This window comes from Eulemur rufifrons, chromosome 29, assembly GCF_041146395.1.
Source record: "Eulemur rufifrons isolate Redbay chromosome 29, OSU_ERuf_1, whole genome shotgun sequence".
NCBI lineage: Eukaryota > Metazoa > Chordata > Mammalia > Primates > Lemuridae > Eulemur > Eulemur rufifrons.
In genome coordinates, this window is record NC_091011.1 from 17,111,803 (window position 1) to 17,135,838 (window position 24,036).

Consider the following 24,036-nt stretch of genomic DNA (forward strand, 5'->3'; position numbering starts at 1 on the left):
CACAAAGATATACAAAGCAACGAGTTAGTTAAAAACTCTTGTGACGGGTTAAAATATGAACTTATGAGTAACCACAGCTTTCAGCTTTCTACACAAGCTGCTCAAGGATTCAAAATTGCCAGTTAAGCCCAAGGTGAGGTGAGGAAAAGAATTGGAAGGAGCTGAACAAGACAAGACTGAGAGTGGAACTCTATCTGAACACAGTGGAGAGACTGGTGTGTGTGTGTCTGTGTGTATGTTTGTGTGTGTGTCTGTGTGTGTGTGTGTTTGGGGTGGGGGGCATGTCTGTGGAGGTACTGCAGGGCACAGTGGAACTTTGAAGACAGAGGTGCCCAAGTAAGAGTTTTAAGGTTTTATTGTTGCTGTCGTATTTTTTTCTTTTTTTTAATTTGCCAGATGTTCAAGAACTTTACGGAGGGCTTACTTTCATTCAAGAGTTTTGATGTCAACATTGCGTGCATTTTCTTTTAAAAGTGTCATAAGACTAGACTAATTTTGTATCATTTTGGAAGGGGGTTTGGAGAGAGCTCTGTTTCAAGGGATCATTCTTCTTTATTTTACTTTATTTTTTCACTTTTTTAAAATCACGGCACTATATATATTATAAAATTCACCATTAGTGAAAAAATACACATTAGTGGTATTAGTTACATTTACATTGTTTGCAACCATTAGCACAAACTACTTCCAAAATATTTCATCACCCTAAACAGAAATCGGTACCCTTTAAGCAATAGCTTCCAATTTTGCCCTCCCTCCAGCCCCTAACAACCTCCAATCTACTTTCTGTCTCTGTAATTGCCTATTCTTGGTTCATCATATAAGGGGAACCATGCAATATTTGTCATTTTGTGCCTTTTTTTTCATTTAGAAAAATGTTTTCAAGACTCATCCATGTTATAGTATGTATCAATATTCTATTCCTTTTTAATAGCTAAACAATGTTCCATTGTAAGTGTATACCACATTTTGTTCACTCATTCTTCTAATAATGGACATTTGGGTTGTTTCTGCCTTCTGGCTATTGTGAATAATTTTTCTATAAACATTAGTGCACAAGTATATATTTGAGTCACTGTTTTCAATTGTCTTGGAGTAGAATTGCTGGGTCAAGTGGTGATTCTGTGTTTAACCCTTTGAAGAACTGCCCAACTATTTTCCACAGCAGATGCACTATTTTGCATTCGCACCAGCCCTAGGCAGCTGTGGGTTTTTCAATCACTGTACAGTGTTTTAAGCAAGGTCCACTGCTTTTCCCCGCTGAGTGGTTCCCAGGTTAGGTGCAACAGCGATGATGCCTTGTTCAGGCAGCCTCCAGAAAGGTTAAAACAGACAAGCACAATCTTTTGTGAATTGGATCTGCTCTATTCTCTCTGGAACCAGAGATTAGAGTCGCACACTGGGAATGCTGGCTGCCATCACCAGGACTGTCACCAAGCTGGGGATGTAGAACAAGAGCTAGTAAAAATGCCATACGGCTGTCATACCATTTTTAAGTTGCCTTTATGTTGACACAGCATTCTTTTGGTTACTGTAAAACTTTGATCATTTTCCAGAATTCTGACAAAGTTACTTCTGACAGTGCCCCCGTGGAGGAATGCGAGCGTGGAGCTGCCTCCCCACCATTTTGCTGATGTCACACCCATGCAGCCTTCGTGACTCCCCTGCTCTGAGAGTCTGACTTACAACCAATTCAAATGTCTTCTACCCAACATGATCAAAACACAATTCATGGTGTTTCCTTCTAACCTACTTCTCTCTTCTTCCCATGTCTGGGAATGGTTAGATGATATTCTCATTACTCAAGCCAGGAAGCTTAATCTCTTCTTACTTTTGGTAGAGTGGTAGTCAATCGTCAAGTCCTGCAGATGCAATGCAGTCTTCTGAGAATCACCTGATTATTCCACTTAGCACTGAGCTCCCTGCTTCTGCATTAGTCCAGCCTTCTGCCATATTTCACTTTGATTACTGCAGTGCTTCCTGCCTGGAGAGTTTGCATCTCACTTTCCCTCTTTGCACTTGCTATGTCCATCTGCCCAAAGCACTCACACTTGCCCCTGGGCCCAACACACATGTTCATTTACTATTTCCTGCTCTTAGAGTCATAAGTTCCTTTAGGACAAGGACTGTGTATATCCAGCCCCACAACAGGGTCCAGCATATAGCAAGAGCTGAACAAATGATCCTTCAATGTCTGAAACATACCCAAAACACTAGCCCTCAGCCCTCAGAGTGATATGACACACTGTAGTATAGGTAGTAAGACAGAAGCCAGCAAAATGTCTATACATACAAGCATCAAGATCTGTGTGTGTATTAATATACATTTAACTATTTAGAAACCTTTAAAACTGACTTCTGTTTCTTGCTTCCTTAACTTTGATTTTAAAATCCTACTCATGTTTCAAGGTCTATTCCATTTCTTACTTTCTCCAGCTCCTAACTACTAAACACAGTACATACTTGCCAACTCAGCACTGAATTTTACACTAATTTAAAATCCCCTGTATCAGTCATAGTGCCCTCCCACCACAAAATAGAAGGATATGCAGATGTTAGAAAAGAGACTCATTAACAGAAGCTATGAACAGAGTGCAGCTCCACAGACGGCCCCCCTCCCCCCCCCCCCCGCCCCCGAGCCATTCACTGCTGACAGGCTTAGTAATGTACTATCTTATCATGGCTATGATTAGATACTATGTGAGTTTTGTCACCCGATTAGATGTGCATTTTCCTGAAGGTAGTGACCTTCATTCAACCAGTTTTATATCAATCATACCCCATAGGTCAAGAAGGCATACAGTACCTATTTTCCCAACATGAATGTTCCCGGGTTGCGCAATCATGCCTTGGACTATAATTGAGTCAGACTTCTGGAACAAGCTGTACTATGCTAGAACTTACTTTTTATTTATACATCTGATATTTCAACACAGTGTTCTTATACCTGGAGAAATCATAGCCCAAATATTATAACAATATGAAGGGAACAATGAATTCTTCTCTCCCTGAGGAGTCTTGTTGGGTAGGGGCTGGGACAGGCTTCTCCATTTCACAGTGCTTTTTCTGTATGCCATGGAAACTGATTCTCAGTATGGTTCCTGCAGGTGGGGACAATACTCCACACATGGAAAGGCTGTACAGTCATATTCAGGTCAGCAGCCAGAGCCATCTGGTGGACATTTGTGCCTGCTCGTTGAAAATTAAGCAAGCAGGTTTGATAGGAAAAGTGACTCATCTTGCACTCCATCTCCCACATTGCTTAGTAAACAAAGAAATTCAAAGCACGAGCATATTGGCTGGGCAAGGTGGCTCACGCCTGTAATCCTAGCACTCTGGGAGGCCGAGGCAGCAGGATCACTTGAGCTCAGGAGTTCCAGACCAGCCTGAGCAAGAGTGAGACCACGTCTTTACTAAAAATAATTAGCCAGGCATCATAGCACATGCCTGCAGTCCCAACAACTTGGAAGGCTGGGGCAGGAGAATTGCTTGAGCCCAGGACTTTGAGACCAGCCTGAGCAAGAATGAGACCACGTCTCCACTAAAAATAGAAAAATTAGCCAGGCATCATGGTGCACGACTGTAGTCCCAGCAACTCGGGAGGCTGGGGCAGGAGGATTGCTTGAGCCCAGGAGTCTGAGGTTGCAGTGAGCTATGATGACATCACTGCACGCTACCCAGGGCAACAGAGAGAGACTCTGTCTCAAAAAATAATAATAATAAAAAAAGCACATGCATATTATGTAGCCACTTTTACCCAATAAGTATCTCTTTGCCAAGGAATAGAAATTATTTCCTTTTATTCTATGATTTCTATGAGTCTATGCTATTACACTATCATTTATCACCCAAAGGTAGTTAGTAGGTTCCAAGTTTTCAAATACTTAGATACTAAGAGTTCAGGCTACTGAATGAGACTTTGGCCATTCAGAGTGGAGAGGTGGGAAGGAGTTGAGGAGAGGGACTGCATGAGGCCTTTGGAGTCATGGCAGATGACACAGCAGCTTGAGACCAAGGCTTGCAAACCCAGGGGAACTTCGCTCACCCACTGTCTCCAGCCCTGCAGCCTGGGTGCAGCTGCCTCAGCCTGGCCGCATGCAACCAGAATCCCCCCGGTCACCATCATCTACACTGCTCGGCTTGGAGGCTGCGAGGCTGCTACACAACAGCACGATGTGCCTGGCAGGAAATAAAGTTTGATTCAGAAATATGGGGAAAGTTCTGCTCTTTTCAGATGGACTTGTCCTGGGCTCCTTCAGTGGTACCAAACAAAGAGAACAAAAGAAAAGAAAAATTAAAGAGGTATATGCTTCATAGTACGTACTTTAGTTTTCCTCGGGATTCTCAGAAACAAACTCTTCAAAGAGTTTACCAATGCTCTCTGTTGCCTCATAAGCATCAGATGCTCCGTGGACGGTATTTTTCAAAACACTTATTCCAAATTGGGCTCGGATAGAGTCTGGGGACAGGAGTCTTGCTTCTTCTGGGTCTATTGGGCCCATCAAATGTCTCCATTCTGCAACAGCATTCCACTTGGTCAGAACCATGACCAGAGACGGACCCCTGCAAGGAAGGACACTTTCAGAAGACATGGGCGCTGGACAACTCTAAGGACAGGACGTCACAGTTTGGGCCAGGGACTGCCTCTTTATTCTTTGTCCTTAGTGGTGTCATTTCATGCTTTTCTTTTTTTTATTTCTACCTCTTCCAATAGGTTTTTGTGCTAAATGAGTGCTGTAGTTTAATTCTGGGGAATATTTGTCAATGGAGTCCTGTTATTTTTGCTACTTTGGGGTCTATAAATAGAGACATTGTCATGGACCCAGGACTTCCTGCTTCATGGTTGCCCTTCAGAGATTGCCTCCACCTCATTCCAAGGGTGGCTCACCTCTAATGACTGACCAGTGTAAGGGTACAAACGCTTGTCCATCTCAGTCACTATGGGACAGCTCTGAGGGACCAGTCTAGCTTTGGTCAGCAGAGGCTGTTGTCTGGCCTGCACTACATCTTGACCTCCCCCTTCTTCCCCATCCTGCTTCTTTGTCCCCTCTTCCATGTGGCACCCTTAATCAATAGCCTGAACACTAAGCTCTGTCTGCTTCCCAGGAAATGCAACCTGCAACAGGCATGAAAGTTAGCTTGTTCTCTAAGCTGTCATGGTGCAGGTACCTAAAGTCCTTAACCTTTTGTTTATTATTTGTATCCAATTGCCACTTATATTCCATTCAATCTTTGTTTTGAACTCTATAAGTTTTGCCTGTCTAGACTCATTGACAAATGGTCAGGAACTAAAAAGGAAAGATGTGCATTTAAAGAGGTTTCTTATGTATAGTCATGTGTCGCGTAACATTGAGGATACATTCTGAGAAAGGCATTGTCAGACAAAGATCATAGTGTGCACTCACACAAACCCAAATGGTGTAGCCTACTACATGCCTGGGCTATACAGTACAGCCTATTGCTCTTGGGATACAAACATGTACAGCACATTACTGTACTGAATACCATAGGCCATTGTAACACAGTGGTAAGTACTGTGTATCTAAACAGATCTCAACATAGAAAAGATAATGGATTGTGCTACTAGGTTACGATGGCTCTGACATCACTAGGGGATAGGAGTTTTTCAGCTCCATCATAATCTTGCAGGACCACCTGTCGTATACAGAGTCCATCATTGACTGCAACGTCATTATACAGTGCATGACTGTTTATGTACAAAATTTTATTTATAACTAGATATATGTAAAATAGCAAATAAAAATTTTTTAACCAGGAGCAAATTGTTAAGGGTGTTCAAATTATTATGAACTCTATGTAAAAGAGAGTTCCGGGGAGCAGCAGTTAAGAATACAGACTCCCCAGGCTCAGGCCCCAGCCAAACACTGGCTTTGAGACTGTGGATAAATTCCATCTCTGGGCTTCTGTTGCCCCATAACCAAAGTGGAAATTTTAGTAAAAACTACTTCAGAGTTGTTATTATAAGAAGTCAAATGAGATGAAGTGTGTATAGCTCATCACAAGGCCTGGAATTAAGTAAACACTCAATAAATGTTAGCTTTTAATTCCTATGCAATGGTTATAAAGGTCTGCGTTGTCAGGAACAGATCCATAATGTGGAAGAGGAATGTTTCAAAACAGTATTAGTATCATGTTACTTATGTCATTGTATACACATAAAGAGTTTGACAAGGTATCTACACATGTGAAAGAAAGATGCGAATAATGACAGCTAACATTTATTGAGTGTTTAATATATGCCATGCACTATTGCAGGTACTTTCAATATATCACTCAGCCTCACAACAAACCTGTGAGGCAGGTACCATTATTAACCCCACTCTGCTGACAAGGAGACTCAAGCACAGAGTAAATATGTTGGTAAAGTAGGGATTTAAACACAGTTGGCCTCTATATCTAATGTGAAGAACTAAAGAAACAGGAAGGAAGTAAGGAAGGAAGGAAGGAAAGAGAGACAGAAGGAAGGAGAGAGTAGATAGGGAGGGAGGGAAGGAAATGGAAAAGAAAATGAATCCCAAATGTTAACAGCGTATCTTTTCATGAATGAGATTAGATGGAATGTTTTAAGTAATTGCTGTATTTTTCAAAGTTTCTGTAATGAACATTTACTCCTTTTATAATACAAAGAACTGTATACCAGACACTTACTCAGATAACATTTCCAATACATCTTTATAAAAGGGTTTTCCTGTTATTTTTGAATAAATCTTGCTTGCTTTCTCTTGAGTTAGGAGCATCTCCTTCGCCTGTGTCACATCAAACCCAGCCTCCTTGACGGTCTTCAGGATCTCCCCTAGGGAAAACAGATATTTGGTAATCTTGCAGATTGCTTTACTTGTACTCCACATTCAAGTAGATTGAAACAACTAAGGAAAACAATAGTTTTACTTGCATACTATGCTTTAAAAAAAAAAAAAAACTATGCTACACTAAATCAAACTCCAAAAGCACCAAATTGACACTCAGAAGAACTTTCCTATGTTAATGTACATATTCAGTCTCTGAGATCCAACTTTCCAGAAATCACGTCTAACACCTAGTGGGCTATAAAGGGAGAGGGGAAAGGATCTGCTCTCAAGCTAAGAATGAAAACATGTTTTCACCTCCATGCTGCAAAGGCCAAGGAATTTCTTGCTAGATATGGATTGTAAAGGAGAGCGATCTGAACTCTTCTCCCTTAAGAATCAGGGTGCCACTGAAGGAAGCAAACAAAGCACAGCTTGTCAAAATCTCACCAGGGGCCTAAATGTTGAGAACTACATTCTGAAGATGAAGGTGAGCCAACTGAGAGACTGGAAGCTCTCTAGTGAAACAGCCTCTTCTTTGTTCCAGATCAAAAGCATTTAGAAGTGCTAGGCTACAGGGAAGTGTGATCACAACTAACAGAAAGCCTGTAGAAAGCTGGACTTCTCCTGCTAGAAAGGAGGTGGCCAGGATCTGCTTTCAGACAGACACTACAGAAATAAATGTGAATTGAACGTAAACACTTCCTCCAATAATAATTGTCTGGTGAGAGGGCCAAGCCTATAAATGAATCAGGAGAAGGTAATCATTATTATAAAGAGTAATATGTAAGGTTCCCGGAATCACAGCAGAGAAAACTATTAACTTTCTCTGGAGAGGTCAGTGATGATTTCTCAAGCGACGTCGACCTTTGCATTAGGCATAGAAAAACTAAGGTATGATCACCGAGCAGGTTAAGTAAGGAAAGGACATTGCAGGCAGGGAGAGCCAAGTTCAGAAGGGAGAAAGAAAGTGACTGGGTGAAAACTTATTGAAAATGAAGTCAGGCTAGGTAAATAAAGGAAGGGTTATAAAGAGCTATGCCTAATGAAGAAATGTGGACTCTCCCCTAAGTACTAAGCAGAAACATATTCAGATTTGTATTCTAGAAAGATGAGTTCCTTTGCAGTATGAAGGATGAATTAAGGTGGGCTGGGTGGATGTGGCATTGGAAGCAAGGTATTTGAAGACTGATGCAGTTTTTGGAGGCACGACTCAGGAGAGGGAGGCATTTTGGAAAAGAAGAGTCTCTTGCAGTACTTGGGGAAAGGAAGCAAGTGGCTGAGGTTAATGTTCTAGATAAACAATGAGCACTGTAAAAATAAAAACAGATCTACCCCCTGCCAAGGCCCTACCTGTCACAGAAACCACTGCATTGTACAAAACAAAGAGAACATTCAGAACAGAGAAACTGAGTGAGCTAACCCAAACCCTCATAAATCTTTGCTAAACTACTATAAAGGTAAAATTAAATTATTTTGCTGAATAAAAAGATCTTGTGTTTTCCCTCAAAGAAAGCCAGCCAGCCAATAAAAAGGTGGCAAGACCAAAGAAAACTGTAATGTGACACTCTCACACGAACATAAAAAAATCACGAATCAGAATTTCAAACTCAAAAGTAGAAATGAACAAGTAATAAGTAGATGTGAAATAAAAGCTGACTGCACTCAAGAAAGAAATTTAAGAAAAAGATAAAATCACAAAAATAAAGACAAAATTAAAAGGTGTTAATGGAGAATATAACTTAAAATACAGTAAAGGGCACAGAGAATAGAAACAAAAATAGCCAAGAAAAGGAAAACCAAATAAAAGAAGAGATGTCAATAACAGAAAAAGTGATGGATATAGAAGTTAAGCAAATACAAGCATATATACAAGTGTGTATATATATATGTGTAGGTGTGTATACATGTTGTTTATATGTATAAAATTAAATATTACATATTTATATATTTATTTAAGAAATTTGACTTCATGCCAAAGGAGAAGAATATTCTGAACTATAAATTGAGTAAGTCAATCTAAACCTTCAGAAACTTCCAGAAAATCCTATTATTTCCAATGAAGTCCCTAAGAAATAAAAGCAGAACAATGGAACAGGAGTAACATTTAGAACTATAAGGCAATAAAGCCATCTTTAAATAAAAGAAGATATGAATGATGAAAGTAAAAGGAAGTAACAGGTACCTGGAAAAATATATCCATAATGGTCAAATCTCAGACAAATTTTAGTAAAACTAATAGATTTGAGAGACAAATAAAAATGTACCCTATTCTGGCAAAGCACCATGTCATTTACAAAGAAAAGAAAATTAATATGGCATCAGAGTTCTTGAAAGCAATATACAAAACAAGAATAGACCTATATTGTCAAGAAACTCAAATAAACAATGTGAGCCTAGGATTTTATAGACATTAAATATATAAATAATGTAAGTTCTAACAAAGTAGATTTAACAAAAATTTTAAAAAGGGGAGAATAAGGGAGGAAGAGCAGGATGGTGGACCAGACATACCACCAGCCAGGGCATCTCTGTAAGAAGGAGAAGTTTTAGATGAAAGAGAAAAAACAGACAGACAAACATAGATCAGACGAGGGTCTGAAGGAAGGATGCCTAAACCTACAGGAGACTCCATGGGACAAGGTTATGGAGCAGAACTGGAAGGAGAAAAGCATCGGCAGGGATTAAGCCCTGAGAGGCTTGGAGACCAGCAAGAAGGGTAGGTGGATCAGTTAACTTTCCCCCTCACTTGCATCTCGGACTGTTGGTGGGCTCCCAAGCTGCTGGAGAGACCTTCCACCGATACGAGTCCAGAGACTAATGCTGCCAGTGAGCAGAAAGCTTCTTATGGATCAGGCTCCCAGCGCCTCCAGGGAACCTTCTACCCCACAGACCCAAGCCAAACTGCAGGCACCATATTGCTTCTCTACCCACCCTGTACCTTTGTATCCCTAGGGGGCTTTAACCCTTCAGGTTCTGTTTTGCTCGTCCCCACACAGACATTTCCCAACTCCACACCAAACTGCAGGAGCCACAGGGGCAAGTGGGTCCCGGGCAATCTGTGTGACTCCAGAGCCTGGGCATTCTGAGCAGACTACCTCCTGGAGAGAGGCTTAGAGAGGACCAGAGTGCAGACTTTCCTCCACCTAGACTCTTCTCCCTTGCCCCTCCCCAACTGGTGGCTGCCAAGAGAGACAATTGAGCCACTACATGGAGGCTTCCACAGGGAACAGGGTTTAGCCCTTTCCATTTAGGGTCCTGCAGTGGACTGAAGGGTGACTGAATTGTGAGCTCCCTGCCTGCTGGCCCTCCCTGGTGCTACTTCCCAGTGACTCCAGCAGAGCAGGGCAAACCCCACGGTGGAGGGACATGGAACCTGCTTGGGCACCCCATGGGTGACTTGAGACCAGCATTCCTGGCATAGAAAAAGATTAATCTCTGGGGCCTGGGAGACGGGCCTGTAGGCCAGTCCCTGTAAACCCAGGTCTTGATCGCATTATCCCGGGGCACAGAGGGGATATTTGTGAATTAGTGTCACCAGGTGTGGGTGCCTGCAAGGGCAGATCAGGGGTGATAGTATAGAGTGGGCCTTAGCTGCAGGCGTGCTTACAGGACACTCCTCCTCCCATGGGAAGGTTGTGTTCCCAGCACAGGCTGGAATCCTGGGCAGGGAGCCTCCCGTTCTGTATCACAGTCATGAAGGAGCTTGGCTAGCTTGAGGTCCTGCCTGCCGGCAGAAGCCCAGGAGAAATCATGGTATAGGGGAGGGTAAAAAGGAGTGAGGCCTGCTCCAGACTGCCTGATTGAGGATCCCAGAGACGTGCCTCTTACTAGATTAACCAGAAGCAGAAAAGAAAGGCCTCTAATAAGCTCAATCATGAATGCAAAGGGAGAAGTTAAAGCTGATATCACAGAAATACAAAATATCATCTGTGAATACTATAAAAATCTCTATGCACATACACTTGAAAACATGGAGGAAATGGACAAATTCTTAGTAACACACAGGAAGAAATAGAATTCCTGAACAGAACAATATCAAGTACTGAAATTGAAGCAATAATAAAAAAGTTTCCTAAAAGAAAAAGTACAGCACCAGATGGTTTCACACCCAATTTTACCAGACCTACACAGAAGAAATGGTGCCTGTACTGCAGAAATTATTTCACAGCATTGACAAGGAAGGAATCCTCCTCAACACGTTTTACAAAGCCAACATCACCCTGATACCAAAGCCAGGAAAGAGCTCAACAAAAAAAGAAAACTACAGACCAATATCTCTTACAAATGTAGATGTAGAAATTCTCAAAAAAATCCAAGCAAATAGAATTCAGCTGTTCATCAAAAAAATAATCCATTATGACCAAGTGGGCTTCATCCAAAAGATGCAGGGATGGTTTAACATGTGCAAATCTATAAATGTAATTCATCACATAAATAGAAGTAAAATCAAAAACCATATGATGCTCTCAATAGACAGAGAAAATGCATTTGACAAAATTCAGCACTCTTTTATGATAAGAATGCTTAACAAAACAGTCACAGACAGGACTTACCTCAAAATGATAAAAGCCACATACAACAAACCCATAGCCAACATCATACTGAATGGAGAAAAATAGAAAACATTCCCACTTAGAACTGGAACCAGACAAGGTTGCCCTCTATTACTACTTTTATTCAACATGGTGCTGGAAATCCTAGCCAGAGCAATCAGACAAGAAGAGGAAATCTAGGGTATCCAAATGGGGGCAGGAGAGGTCAAACTGTTGCTCTTTGCTGGTGATTTGATCATATATCTAGAAGATCCCAAAGATTCTGCCAAGAGACTACTGGAATTGAAAAATAAGTTCAGCAAAGTCTCAGGTTATAAAATCAATACACTCAAATCAGTAGCATCTAAGTACACCAACAACAATCACACTGAGAACCAAATAAAAGACTCAATACCTTTCACAACAGCAACAAAGAAAATAAAATATCTAGGAATATACTTCACTAAGGAGGTGAAAGACCTCTACAGGGAGAACTATGAAACACTGAGGAAGAAAATGGCAGAGGATGTAAACAGAGGGAAAACCATACCATGGTCATAGATTGTCAGAATCAACACTGTTAAAATGTCTATACTACCCAAAGTGATGTACAGATTCAATACAATCCCTATTAAAACACCAACATCATTTTTCACAGATCTAGAAAAAATAATTCTATACTTTGTATGGAACCAGAGAAGACCCTATATAGCAAAAGCAACCTTATTCAAGAAGAACAAATTGGAAGGCATCAATTTACCACACTTTAAGCTATACTACAAGACTATAGTAACCAAAACAGTATAGTACTGGCACCAGAACCGAGACATAGATCAATGGAACAGGACTGAGAAGACAGATATAAAACCATTCTCAAATAGCCATCTGATCTTCAACAAAGCAGACAAAAATATACAATGGGGAAAAGAATCCCTATTCAATCAATGGTGTTGGGAAAATTGGATAACCACCTGTAGAAGACTGAAATAGGATCCAAACTTCTCATCTCTCACAAAAATAAACTCAGGATGGACAACAGACTTAAACCTAAGGCATAAAACCATAAGAATTCTAGAAGAAAATGTTGGAAAAACTCTTAGAGAAATTGTCCTAGGCAAAGAATTTATGAGGAAGACCCAAAAAGCAATCGTTGCAACAACAAAAATAAATAAATGGAATCTGATCAAATTAAAAAGCTTCTGCACAGCCAAAGAAACTATCACTAGAGCAAATAGACAACTTACAGAATGGGGTTGTCTCATGCTACACATCTGATAAAGGTCTGATAACTAGAATCTATATAGAACTCATGCTACACATCTGATAAAGGTCTGATAACTAGAATCTATATAGAACTCAGGAAAATCAGCAAGAAAAAAATCAAACAATCCCATTAAAAAGTTGGCAAAGGACATGAACAGAAACTTTTCAAAAGAAGATAGACAAATGGCCAGCAAACATATGAAGAAATGCTCAACATCTCTAATCATCAGGGAAATGATAATCAAAACCACAATGAGATATTACCTAACTCCAGTGAGAACAGCTTTTATCAAAAAGTCCCAAGCAACAAATGTTGATGTGGATGCCAAGAGATAGGAACACTCATACACGGCTGGTGGGACTGCAAACTAGTACAACCTCTATGGAAAGTAGTACGGAGATACCTCAAAGAACTAAAAGTAAGACTACCATTTGATCCAGTAATCCCACTACTGGGTTTATACCCAAAGGAAAAAAAGGCATTCTATAAAAAAGACATCTGCACTTGAATGTTTATAGCAGCACAATTCACAATTGCAAAGATATGGAAACAACCCAAGTGCCCATCAACACATGAGTGGATTAAGAAAATGTGGAATATGTATACCATGGCCTACTACTCATCCATAACAAAATTATAACATGAACTACCTCTTGTATTATCCTGGATGGATCTGGAGCCCATTCCTCTAAGTGAAGAATGGAAAAACACACACATGTACTCACCATTAAATTGGTACTAACTGATCAACACTAATGTGCACATATCAGAAGTAACATTCATAGGGTGTCAGGCAGGTGGGAGAGGGGAAGAGGGGCTGGGTAAATCCACACCTAACAGATGTGGGGCATGCTGTCTGGGAGATGGGCATGCTTGTTGGTGATGCAAAGGCAATTTATATAACCGATGCATTTGTACCTCCATAATACTCTGAAATTAAAAAAAAAAAAACTGGAGAAAAGGAGAGAAAGAGAAAGTATATTCAGTTTTCTAGCTGTCACAAAGGTAAAGGGTACCATTTAAAGAAGAAAAAAACACATAGTAGAAGCTTAAGTAAGGAAAGAGGACTCATATATTTCTGTAACAGAAATTTTTTTTTTTAAAAAAACCACATCAAGAAAAACAACAGTAAATGTAAAACAATGGATAAAGTAAATATAACTTAAAATAATATGACAGTTGCAATAAAACATGTTATTTTATAAATATATGAGAGTTTATCTTACCTTCTAAAAATATTTTCATGTAAAACACAAAATAATAAAACTACTAGATGAAAACATAAAGGAAATGTTTCATGACGTTAGTCTGGGCAAGGATTTTTGGATAGAACCTCAAAGGCACTTATAACAAAAGCAAAAATGGACAAATAAGATTACATCTAACTGAAAAGCTTCTACACAGCAAGAGGAACAATCAACAGAGTTACAAGACAATCTATAGAATGGGAGAAAATATTTGCAAACTATGCATCTGGCAAGTGATTAATATACAGAATATATAAGGAACTCAAATAACTTAAGCACAAAAAATAAATAAAATGTTTAAAAAATAAGCAAAAGATCTGAATACACATTTCTCAAAAGAAAACCTACAAATGACCAGTAGTGTAATAAAAATTGGTAAACATCACTTACAATCAGGGAAATGCAAATCAAAACCACAATGAGATATCACCTCACCTCAACTAGAATGCTTATAATCAAAAAGCCAAAAAATAACAAATACCAGTGAGCATGTGGGGAAATGGGTACACTTAAAAACTACTGGTGTGAACAAAAATTAGTACAGCCACTATCAAGAGTATGGAGGTTCCTCAAAAAATTTAAAATAGCACTACCATAAGATCCAGCCATCTCACTATTGGGTATTTATCCAAAGGGAAGGAAATCAGTATATCAAAGGCATACTGGCACCCTCATGTTTATCTCAGCACTATTCATAATAACCAAAATACAGAATCAACCAAGGGTCTATTGACAGTTGCATGGATAAAGAAAATGTGGTATACATATACAACAGAATACTCTTCAGCCATAAAAATGAATGAAACCCTTTCATTTGCAGCAACTTAGATGAACCTGGAGGACATTATGTTAAGTTTAATAAGCCAGGCACAGAAAGACAAATATCACATGATCTCATTCATATGGAATATAAAGAAGTTGATTTCATAGAAGTAGAGAATAGAAGAGTGGTCACCAAAGGGTAGGGAGGAGGGAGACAGGTCAATGGATACAAAGTCAGTTAGGCATAAGTTCTCATGTTCTACTGAACAGTAAAGTAACAATAGTATGGTTAAAAATATTGTCTAGTCTATTTCAAAATATCTGGAAGAGAAGATTTTGAATGTTCCGACCACAAAGAAATGATAAAGGTGTGAGGTAACCAGATATGCTAAATACCCTGGTTTTATTATTATACAATGGATACATGTATCAAAACATCACCCTGTACCCCATAAACTGGTACAATTATTGTCAATTTAAACAATTTAACAGCAAAAAGATGAGCTGTGCACTGTTTTATTACAATGAATTTAGGTTTTTAAAAAATATTTTCAGAGTCATAAATAAAAATCCAACTTTATTCTATATATGCGACACACCTAAACAAACTAATTCAAAAAGGCTAAAAAATAATGAGGCAAAATATGTATCAGGCAAATGCAAATAATAAGAAAGGAGGGAATGTGGTCTTGATATAAGACAATGTAGTGTTCAGAGCTCAAAGGATTAATGAGACGAAGAAGGAACTTGTATAATGCCAAAAACCAAAATTCACCATGAATAGTTTTGAATATACAGATATCAAATAACAGAGTAGCCACCATTATAAATCAGAAACTACAAGAGAAATAGTCAGAAACATACCAAAATAGGTGACTAAACACCCCCAATACTCCAAGACAGATCAACTTGGCAAAATAAAGTAAGGATATAGAAGACATGAACAAAAAAGTAAGGTAGGTCATAGCTTGTATTCAAACTTTGTACCATGAGATAATAGAGAAGATCCCTTCTTCTCACAACACAGAATCTTCAGAAAAGTTTATCATATGATAGGTTCAACAAAACCATAATAATGTCAATAAAGAAATCATGCAAACAACATTCTTGAACCATAATATACCAAAGATAGTATTAATAGTAGTAAAATAAAATTTCTCTTCCACCAGAATAATTTTTTTAAAAACCTCTTTAAAAAATAAATTTATTTATTAAATAACTCTAAGGCCCAAGGGAAAATACAAACCAAAAATTGCAAAACATCTAAACAACAATGATAGCGAAAACACTATACATTAGACTATATGGGGTATAATTAAAGCAATAATCAGAAAAAAAGCATAACTTTAAAAATTTATATCAATAAACACTAAACAATTAAAATGAGTCAAATATTCGACTCAAAAAGCTAGAAGGGCCGGGCGCGGTGGCTCACACCTGTAATCCTAGCACTCTGGGAGGCCGAGGCGGGTGGATCGCTCGAGGTCAGGAGTTCGAGACCAGCCTGAGCAAGAGCGAGACCCCGTCTCTACTAAAAATAGAAAGAAATTATATGGACAACTAAAATATATATATACAAAAAATTAGCCGGGCATGGTGGCGCATGCCTGTAGTCCCAGCTACTCGGGAGGCTGAGGCAGTAGGATCACTTAAGCCCAGGAGTTTGAGGTTGCTGTGAGCTAGACTGACGCCACGGCACTCACTCTAGCCCGGGCAACAAAGCGAGACTCTGTCTCAAAAAAAAAAAAAAAAAAAAAGCTAGAAGAATATCAAAAAGCTACTAGAAAATAGAAGGAAAGGAATAATAAAGATAAAACAAAAAAATCACAAAAGAGAAAAACAATACAATTCATAAATAAATTATATTATTATCATTTGGAAGATAATAAGATAAGAAATGCCAAGGTAGACATAATCATTGAAACAGAGGAAATATGATAAATTACTTCACAAACTATGTAGATGGAATGGATAATTTCCTAGGAAAATACAATTCAACAAAATTAGCTGTAGTGACAATAGAAGGTAAAGTGACCAAAGAATTATAAACACAAAAAAGCAGCAGGCCTAGATGTTTTTACAGGAAAATTTTACCAAACCTTCAAATACTAACCCCCGGTGCTGCTCAAATTCTTTCAGAGGACTGAGAAAGATGTTCACATTTTTTTTTATGACGTATTCCATTGTTATTTAAACCTGATAAAACTCTCACAAAAAATAAAAAGTACAAATCAATCTCACTTTTAAGTCTCAACACAAAAAATCCTAAATGAAACATAAGCAATATAGAATCCAAAAGCATATTAAAAAATGAATCATGACAAATGTCATTTATATAGGAATGGAAGGATAACTCAATATTTGACATATCATTAACATGATTTTCCATATTAATATATCTATGGAAAATACCAGTCATTATGTCCATAAATTCTGAAAAGAACTTGAGCAAAATTCAATATCATTTTTGATTAAGAGAGAGACAAAGAGACAGATGAAGGAGGGAAGGAGAGAGACAGAGAGAACAAATATGACAAAGTTTATTGTTGAATCCAGATGGAAGGATATGGGTATTCAGTGCAACTTTTCTGGTTTTGAGTTTTCTGTTTCCTTTTTTGTTTTCTGTCTTTCTGCTTGTAAATTTTGAAAAATTTCACAAAATTTGGAGAAAAATTTATACATAGACTTTCATTTTTAAATATTTACCTCTTTGTTCACGTGTTGCATGAGGTTTAATCAATGCTAAAGTGCTTTGAAGAGGAAAGAAATGCTCTATTTCCCTCTCAGCAGTTTCTAATGAATCACTTCCATACAACTGGTTGACAGGCAAACTTCCCATTGCAAACTGTGCACATAAACTTTGAAAAGGAAGTCAAGTTCAAAAGTTTTATTTTACAACATAACATAACAAACATAACATAACACTATACGAGTTGTTCAAAAGTTATCAAACAGCAACTAATTCCACATTTAGGCACTGTGCAAAAGGAAGTAATCACAGAGTGGCTTAGGGCAGGCTATTTCCTTTCAAGGAGGTAATAGTCATTAGGAAAAAGGGATGTGATCAAATCATGATGACAATGGATATTGACAGATAACTATGAAAGAGGAATGAATGCCTTGCATAGTGAAAAAGTTCATATGTAGAATCCTGGTAGTGCTAATTTCTTGCTGCGTGATATCAGAGAGTTACTTAACTTCTCTATGCTCTAGTTGTCTCATATATAATATGATAATAAAACCTATTTTAGAAGGTGATATTGAGGATGCAATTGGATGATGTGTTTGAACTACATGGTACATATTGAGCTCTGAATAAATATTTCTTTACCTGCTACTATCATTAAATATTATCAAGCATTACATGGCATTTGACTCTAAACCAAAGATACCAAATTATAAACACTGAATCCAGGAGATACTGCAAAGGGACCCTCCAGGTGAGCAAGTGTAGCAATAAAAGAGGAGCACATAGGACAGCTTTGTGGCGAGAGGTAGGAGTGACGCTGATGATACCGAATAATCCACGTCGGGTTAGGCAGTTTATTGTGCTTCAGCTTCTTTTCCTATAGATGAGTATGTATCTCCTAAATCAATTGCTGTTCTTTGGTATTTTTTTGGTTGTCCTTTTTTTTTTTTTTTTTCTGTCTTTCTCTCTATCTATGCATATTTCAGTAGAGAAGATGCTTATTGCCTATTTCATTTTTTCCCATTAAACATAGTCCTAGGCAGTCAACCCAACAAAATCCATTGATGGTGAATAATGCTCATTTCTGCTAATAGTGATGTGAATTCACATCACTAGAAACTTGGCTTTCTGTCCTTAGCTTCGAGATCTCTTCTTGCCTCTGTGGTTTGTTTCAGTGACCCATTCAGATTTCTTTTCAGCCTTATTAGACATGACCTTCCCATTTGACCCTTGGCTGTTCCCATACCACTCAATTTGGAGATACTTCCAACCCTAGTCCCTGGAGCCTGTGATTTCCAGAGGTGAAAGATTTGCACAATGAATGAGTGAAATAGCCTAAGCCATCTTGAGCACCTACTCTGTTGAAGGCAGAGCACTCAACCGACCCCTCTGTTAGGCTGTTATAAACATCTTTATTGGTAAAAGTGGAGGGAGGAAGGCTGCTGGGCAATAGGGGTGAGAACGAGGGGCTGCTCGTGCAAGTGATCATATTTCAGATAAATCAATTCAGAGCATAGAATTTGATAACCAAATGCAAGAATGGGGCAGATCTCTGTTGACAGAGTTACTTCTAAAGCAGCCTTTTAAAGCTGGGTGGAGCCAAATAAACTGGAAAAGTGGGGACCAATCAAAAATAACAGTCAAGATTATTTGTGAACTTGTGGGAATTTTCACTATGACAGTGGAGGAGAGCAGGTGTAGTCACTGAGCGCCTCCACCTGGAGAAAATGTCTCAGACTGGTTCAGCCTCCACACTCGGAGCCAGTGTCTAGACCACGATGCCCACAGGCATAGGCCTTGTGCTGACAGTAATTCCTCTCTCTGTTGCCATTCATTGCTGCATTCTATTGAGAGCTTCCATCAACACCACTTGCAGAACACTCTATCCTTGCTATCCTTCACAGTAATTGTCTGGCACATGGGCACAGGCATAAGTGAGTAGGGCTAAAAAGAGGGTAACCTGTGTTCATGAAGGACAAGTCAGATTCAAGTACACCCTTACCCAAAAGAAAGCATTTCAACATTTATGTAAGTGAGGCTTCATAAGTACTGCTATTTATTGTGCCGACATCTATGTCACATTTGCTGTGCCTTACAGAGCATCTCTATTTTTGCACACCTAAAGGGAGGGTCTTTCTTCCCCTGAATTGAATCCTACCCTGAAATCAGCACGAAGGATGCAGGGGAATTGAAATTCAGTTTGTTTCTATTAGCTACATGCCAAGTATGGAGATCCGTGAGACAATTATTCCCATCCTCCAGATGATACCAAGCCAAGCAGATAAGCTCAAAAAAATATTGAAAGAGTGCCCCCCATGTGCCAGGTAATGGTCTAGATGTTGAGTTGATTACAAAGTTTAGCTGATTTCTAAGATTCATAAATAAACTAAATTAGTAAATGTTCCCACCAAATTGTAGAGTACATATTCATTTAGTCATCCTTGTCTTGAAACTTATGATCAACTAAAGAACCTGCGGCTACCAACACAACCTTTTAGATTACTTCTAAATAGCAGGTGGGACAGGCATTTCTCCCAAGAGATGACCTGTTGGCTGAGTATCCACCTTTTAGTTCCCAGTCCCAAACCAAGCATCCCACAACCTTTTTATTGAGAAACCTTGGCCGTCTTCAGGCCGACAATGGACCAGACCTCCAGTCATAAGCAGTCCACTGCTTCCCCAGGAAAGGTAGCTTTCCTGAGATGCTCCCTTGGACTAGAGCTGCAGTTCCCATACTCCATGTCTTAAAGGAAATTAAATGGATCCCATGAAAAAAGTTAGGGGTCCATGGTATGAATCCTACCTCTGTGGATGATTTTTATTAGCTTCTTCAACAGTTATTGGTCCCAGTAACTCTTTCCAGTGTTGCAAGCCATTGCTTCTTAATAAAACAAGGACTAGAGATGGACCACTGTTAGAAAAGGAAAAAAAAAATAATCATGGGTAATAAATGTGTGGCTTAGTAGCTAATTACATATAGGTAATGCAAATGTATGCCATTAAACAGACTAAAATATGTAAAAAATAATCCTTTTAACAGGGGTCTAAAATTGATTTCCACTGGTACATTTATAAAAGAATGGAAGCAGAGAAAGGAAGGGAAGAGAAGTCCTTTGTTGTTACAGGTGGTTCCTTCATTGGTCTCATACTCCTGCCGGTTTATATACCCTTGCTGGATGTCTGCCTCAGCTGCCATTTTTCAGTTATTCTTCTAGAAGACTGGCAGATTTCTAGCATCTCATTCCTTTCCCAGAACTGGTGATCTGTAGGATTACCAAAGCTCTTGAGAGTAGTCATTTCTCTACTTGGACTTGATGATGTTGCACACCCTGGATTTCTGGTGCTCAACTCAACTGGGCGACAGCAACTTACCCTGGAACCTGCTCATTGCTCCAGTAACCTTCCAGGAAGACTAGAGGAGACAGACTGTTGAACAAAGAATAAGATGGGAGCAGGACTGTTAAGGAAGTAGACTCAGAATATGATTGCAGAATTGAGAGATTTGGCAACTTGAACAGAAAGCAGGGTTAAGAGAAGGTTAAATGATTCAAAAAATAAATCAGACTAAACCTGAACTCTACCTGGTCATGTATTCTATAAGTTTCTCAAAATAGTTTTCATGTTCATATTCCTTGCACAGTGTATGTGCTTCCCGTTCTGATAATGTTATTTGTCTTTGATCCAGTATTTTGAAGCCTTCCTCTTCAATAATATGCAAAATTTCCTCTAAATAAAAAGTCACATAATAAGTTTTAAATTGGTAGGTTACTGGTTATATACACAATACATGATATATTATAATAACAGCATATAATGTATTTTATTCTCATATGAAATTTAAAAGTTTGCAAAAATAAGCTTCTTAGATTTCAATTTAAAGTGAACAATACCTTTTAACATATCAAATTATAATGCTATTTCCAGTTTCTCATCACACAGGAATCATATACACTCACACATATGCACATAAAGGTATCTCAGTAATATTTTCTCTGGCTATCTGAGCACACGCATGTGTGTGTGTGTGTACGGAGAGTAACCTAAATAACCAACCAACACAATTATGCAAGTCTTTATGAATAATTTTTATATTCAATAGCCTTTACTTTGTCCCACTTGGGAGAAACAAGTTGATTGAATACCCAAAAATAATTATCAATCTCCTTCTCTCTTGCCTGCTTCCCACCACGGAAGCCTTGAAAAACCAATACTCACTTCTTCATATTTCCTTATGGGAAGTATGGCAATGTAACCCAGATATGGTCAAGTATACATAAAAGAAGTACGCTGGGGATTCTTCTGAGAAAGGCATCCAGGGGAGAACCTTTCAGCCCCACACCACCTTCTGATTCCCGCTTTGCAACACTTGCAGGACATGATGCTTGGAGCTGTGGCAGCCACTTTGCAACAAGGAGCAATAGGCCAAAAGCACAAATGCTGACTCAGAGCCTGGGCAGCCTTATGCTCCTGATCATGCCAAAAAACACATCCCAACTGATATAGTACCTCTCCAGGAAATAAACTAAGCAAACAATTGAAAAGAAAGAGTGAAACTAATAAGGTCTCATGCACGGTAATACCATTTAAGCAATAATTTGCTGCAGAACTACCTCACAGACAAGAAAATAAAAAGAAAACACAATATTTATATAGTTCTTGAAATTTAAAAATATGGATTCATATTAATTCTTAAAGGACACTGAAGTTTTTTTTATAATTATTAAATTTTAAAAAAGATTTCTCATAAACTGATGACAACAGTTTAAAAAGTGACAACTAGTCTTCAAGAAATGGTCATATAATAGGTTCTTGTAGTAACTGATGATAAAAGCCAAGAAAAAATATTCAGGGAAGGTAAATCTGCATGAAGCTAAAGAAAGTAGACTTAACGGCAGAGTGCTCAATTGACTGCCCTTGAGAGTACTTGAGATGCCTCCCCTAGTTTGCACTCTCTCAGTTAGGTGATCAGAAAAGAATTAAAAACCAGGTATATAGACCATCCTCAGTAACCAACTGGTAAATTGAAAAGGCATTGGGGTTATTTGCAAGATGGTATTAAGTTTCTTGACCTCATCATTAGAGGATTAAGTTCCACTTTAAATTCCATGATGGATATACTAACAAGTATTTTATTTTGTTTCATAATGATCTTGAGGATTTTCAAACATCATCTCAAGCATTCCAGTGACATTATCTGATACCATATTCGGTGACAAGCATGGAGAAACAGAGAATGCCTGGTTCCAGATAAAAGCATCCAGCAGTTGTATAGAAGTTTTATGGAATAACTTGGTCTATAAATATCATATTTCAAAGCCTAGAACAACTTGATATCTTACATCTCATCAATCACAGGCAAAATTTCTAAGCAAGATGGTTATAGTTAAATCAATGCATAAAAATCAGCACATTCTTATGTGTCTACACAATCTTGAAAAAAATGAGCAAATATAAAGGGAAATAATTCTTCAAGATCTCAATGAAACAAACCACCACTAACAACAACAAAAAACAAATTATCTACAAAGGAACAAAAACCAGGCCAACAGAAAACTTTTTCTCTGTAATACAAAAGGCCAAAAGTCAGTGAACCAAAGTCTATAGGTTTGCAGGTAGGGGATTTATAAAATACACACACACACACACACACACACACAAACACATATATGGCCAAGTAAGTTTTCTTTCATATATAAAGGTAATAGAAAGACATTTTCAGGTATGCTAGAGCTCAGAAAATGAAACCACTAGGTACATATCTTTTTGAAAAAATGTGTTTAAAAATATGCTCCAGATAAATGAGAGATAAAATATAACTAAGTGGTTAAAAAGTGGGAAATTAATGCACTTTTTAAGGACTGTGGGAAGCTTGAAAACCAGAAATCAGTTTAGATAAGAAAAATTCTAAATACATCAGCTGTAAACCTGATTACAAAAAATATGAATTGCAAAATATTACCAAAAGATAATACATGAATTATAAAAAGCAACTTAACCACCATCTCTGTGTACTACAACCTCAAACAACAGTAATAAAAACTAAGAGCACAGACATTGGATCAGGTTGAGAATGAAAAGAAGAAATAAAACTCTGCTAAACTCAAAACTTGATTTACTCTGGATTTTTAAAAATAATTCAATATGAGTTTAAACATACTTCAGAAAGAGTAAAGGCAATCATAAGTAGAACTGAAAAAAGTATATTCATCTTCCTACATACTAGAAAAGATAATAGCAAGAAATGTTTAGTCCTTTTGGCAAAATACAGAACCCAAAGATTATACCAAGGAAGTATAAAAAATGGAAATAATAACGACAGCTGTAATAATAAAACTAGATGAATTAAAATTCACTAATTTAATTAAATGCAATTTAAATTCACTTTATTAATTGAAAAAGATTCTCAGATTAAATCCAATCCATATCCGAATTATACATATAGAATACTGAATATTAAGAATTATGTGTCAAAGTTTAAAGTAGGAATGTTTTCATTACCAAATAATAAGGAATTATAATAAATTGATGAAAACTCAAATTCAGAAGTTAGAAAAGTTAGAAGTTAGAAAATACCTTTACCACATAAGGTATCAAAATGAATACAAATCCATTATTACAAATAAAAACAAAAATTAAGTAATTATCAAAGAAAAACAAATTGCTCTTTGAAAAAGATTCTAAATGTGTTTCTAATAAATCTAATCAAGGAAAAACTGAAAAATATTCAAATAAA

The 24,036-nt window shown here is 38.0% G+C and overlaps 1 protein-coding gene across 1 annotated transcript in view; it reads right to left on the bottom strand.

Annotated features, from left to right (window-relative positions):
* Positions 1 to 4,325: 4,325 nt before the first annotated feature.
* NME8 (NME/NM23 family member 8) overlaps positions 4,326 to 24,036 on the bottom strand; it is a 59,287-nt gene continuing 39,576 nt past the window's right edge. The window contains exons 11-15 of the mRNA XM_069462309.1: positions 20,885 to 21,029; positions 20,107 to 20,214; positions 17,321 to 17,472; positions 6,670 to 6,814; positions 4,326 to 4,563 (exon numbers count right to left, since the gene is read on the bottom strand). Coding sequence (XP_069318410.1) covers positions 4,326 to 4,563; positions 6,670 to 6,814; positions 17,321 to 17,472; positions 20,107 to 20,214; positions 20,885 to 21,029 — 788 coding nt within the window. The remainder of the gene's footprint in view (positions 4,564 to 6,669; positions 6,815 to 17,320; positions 17,473 to 20,106; positions 20,215 to 20,884; positions 21,030 to 24,036) is intronic.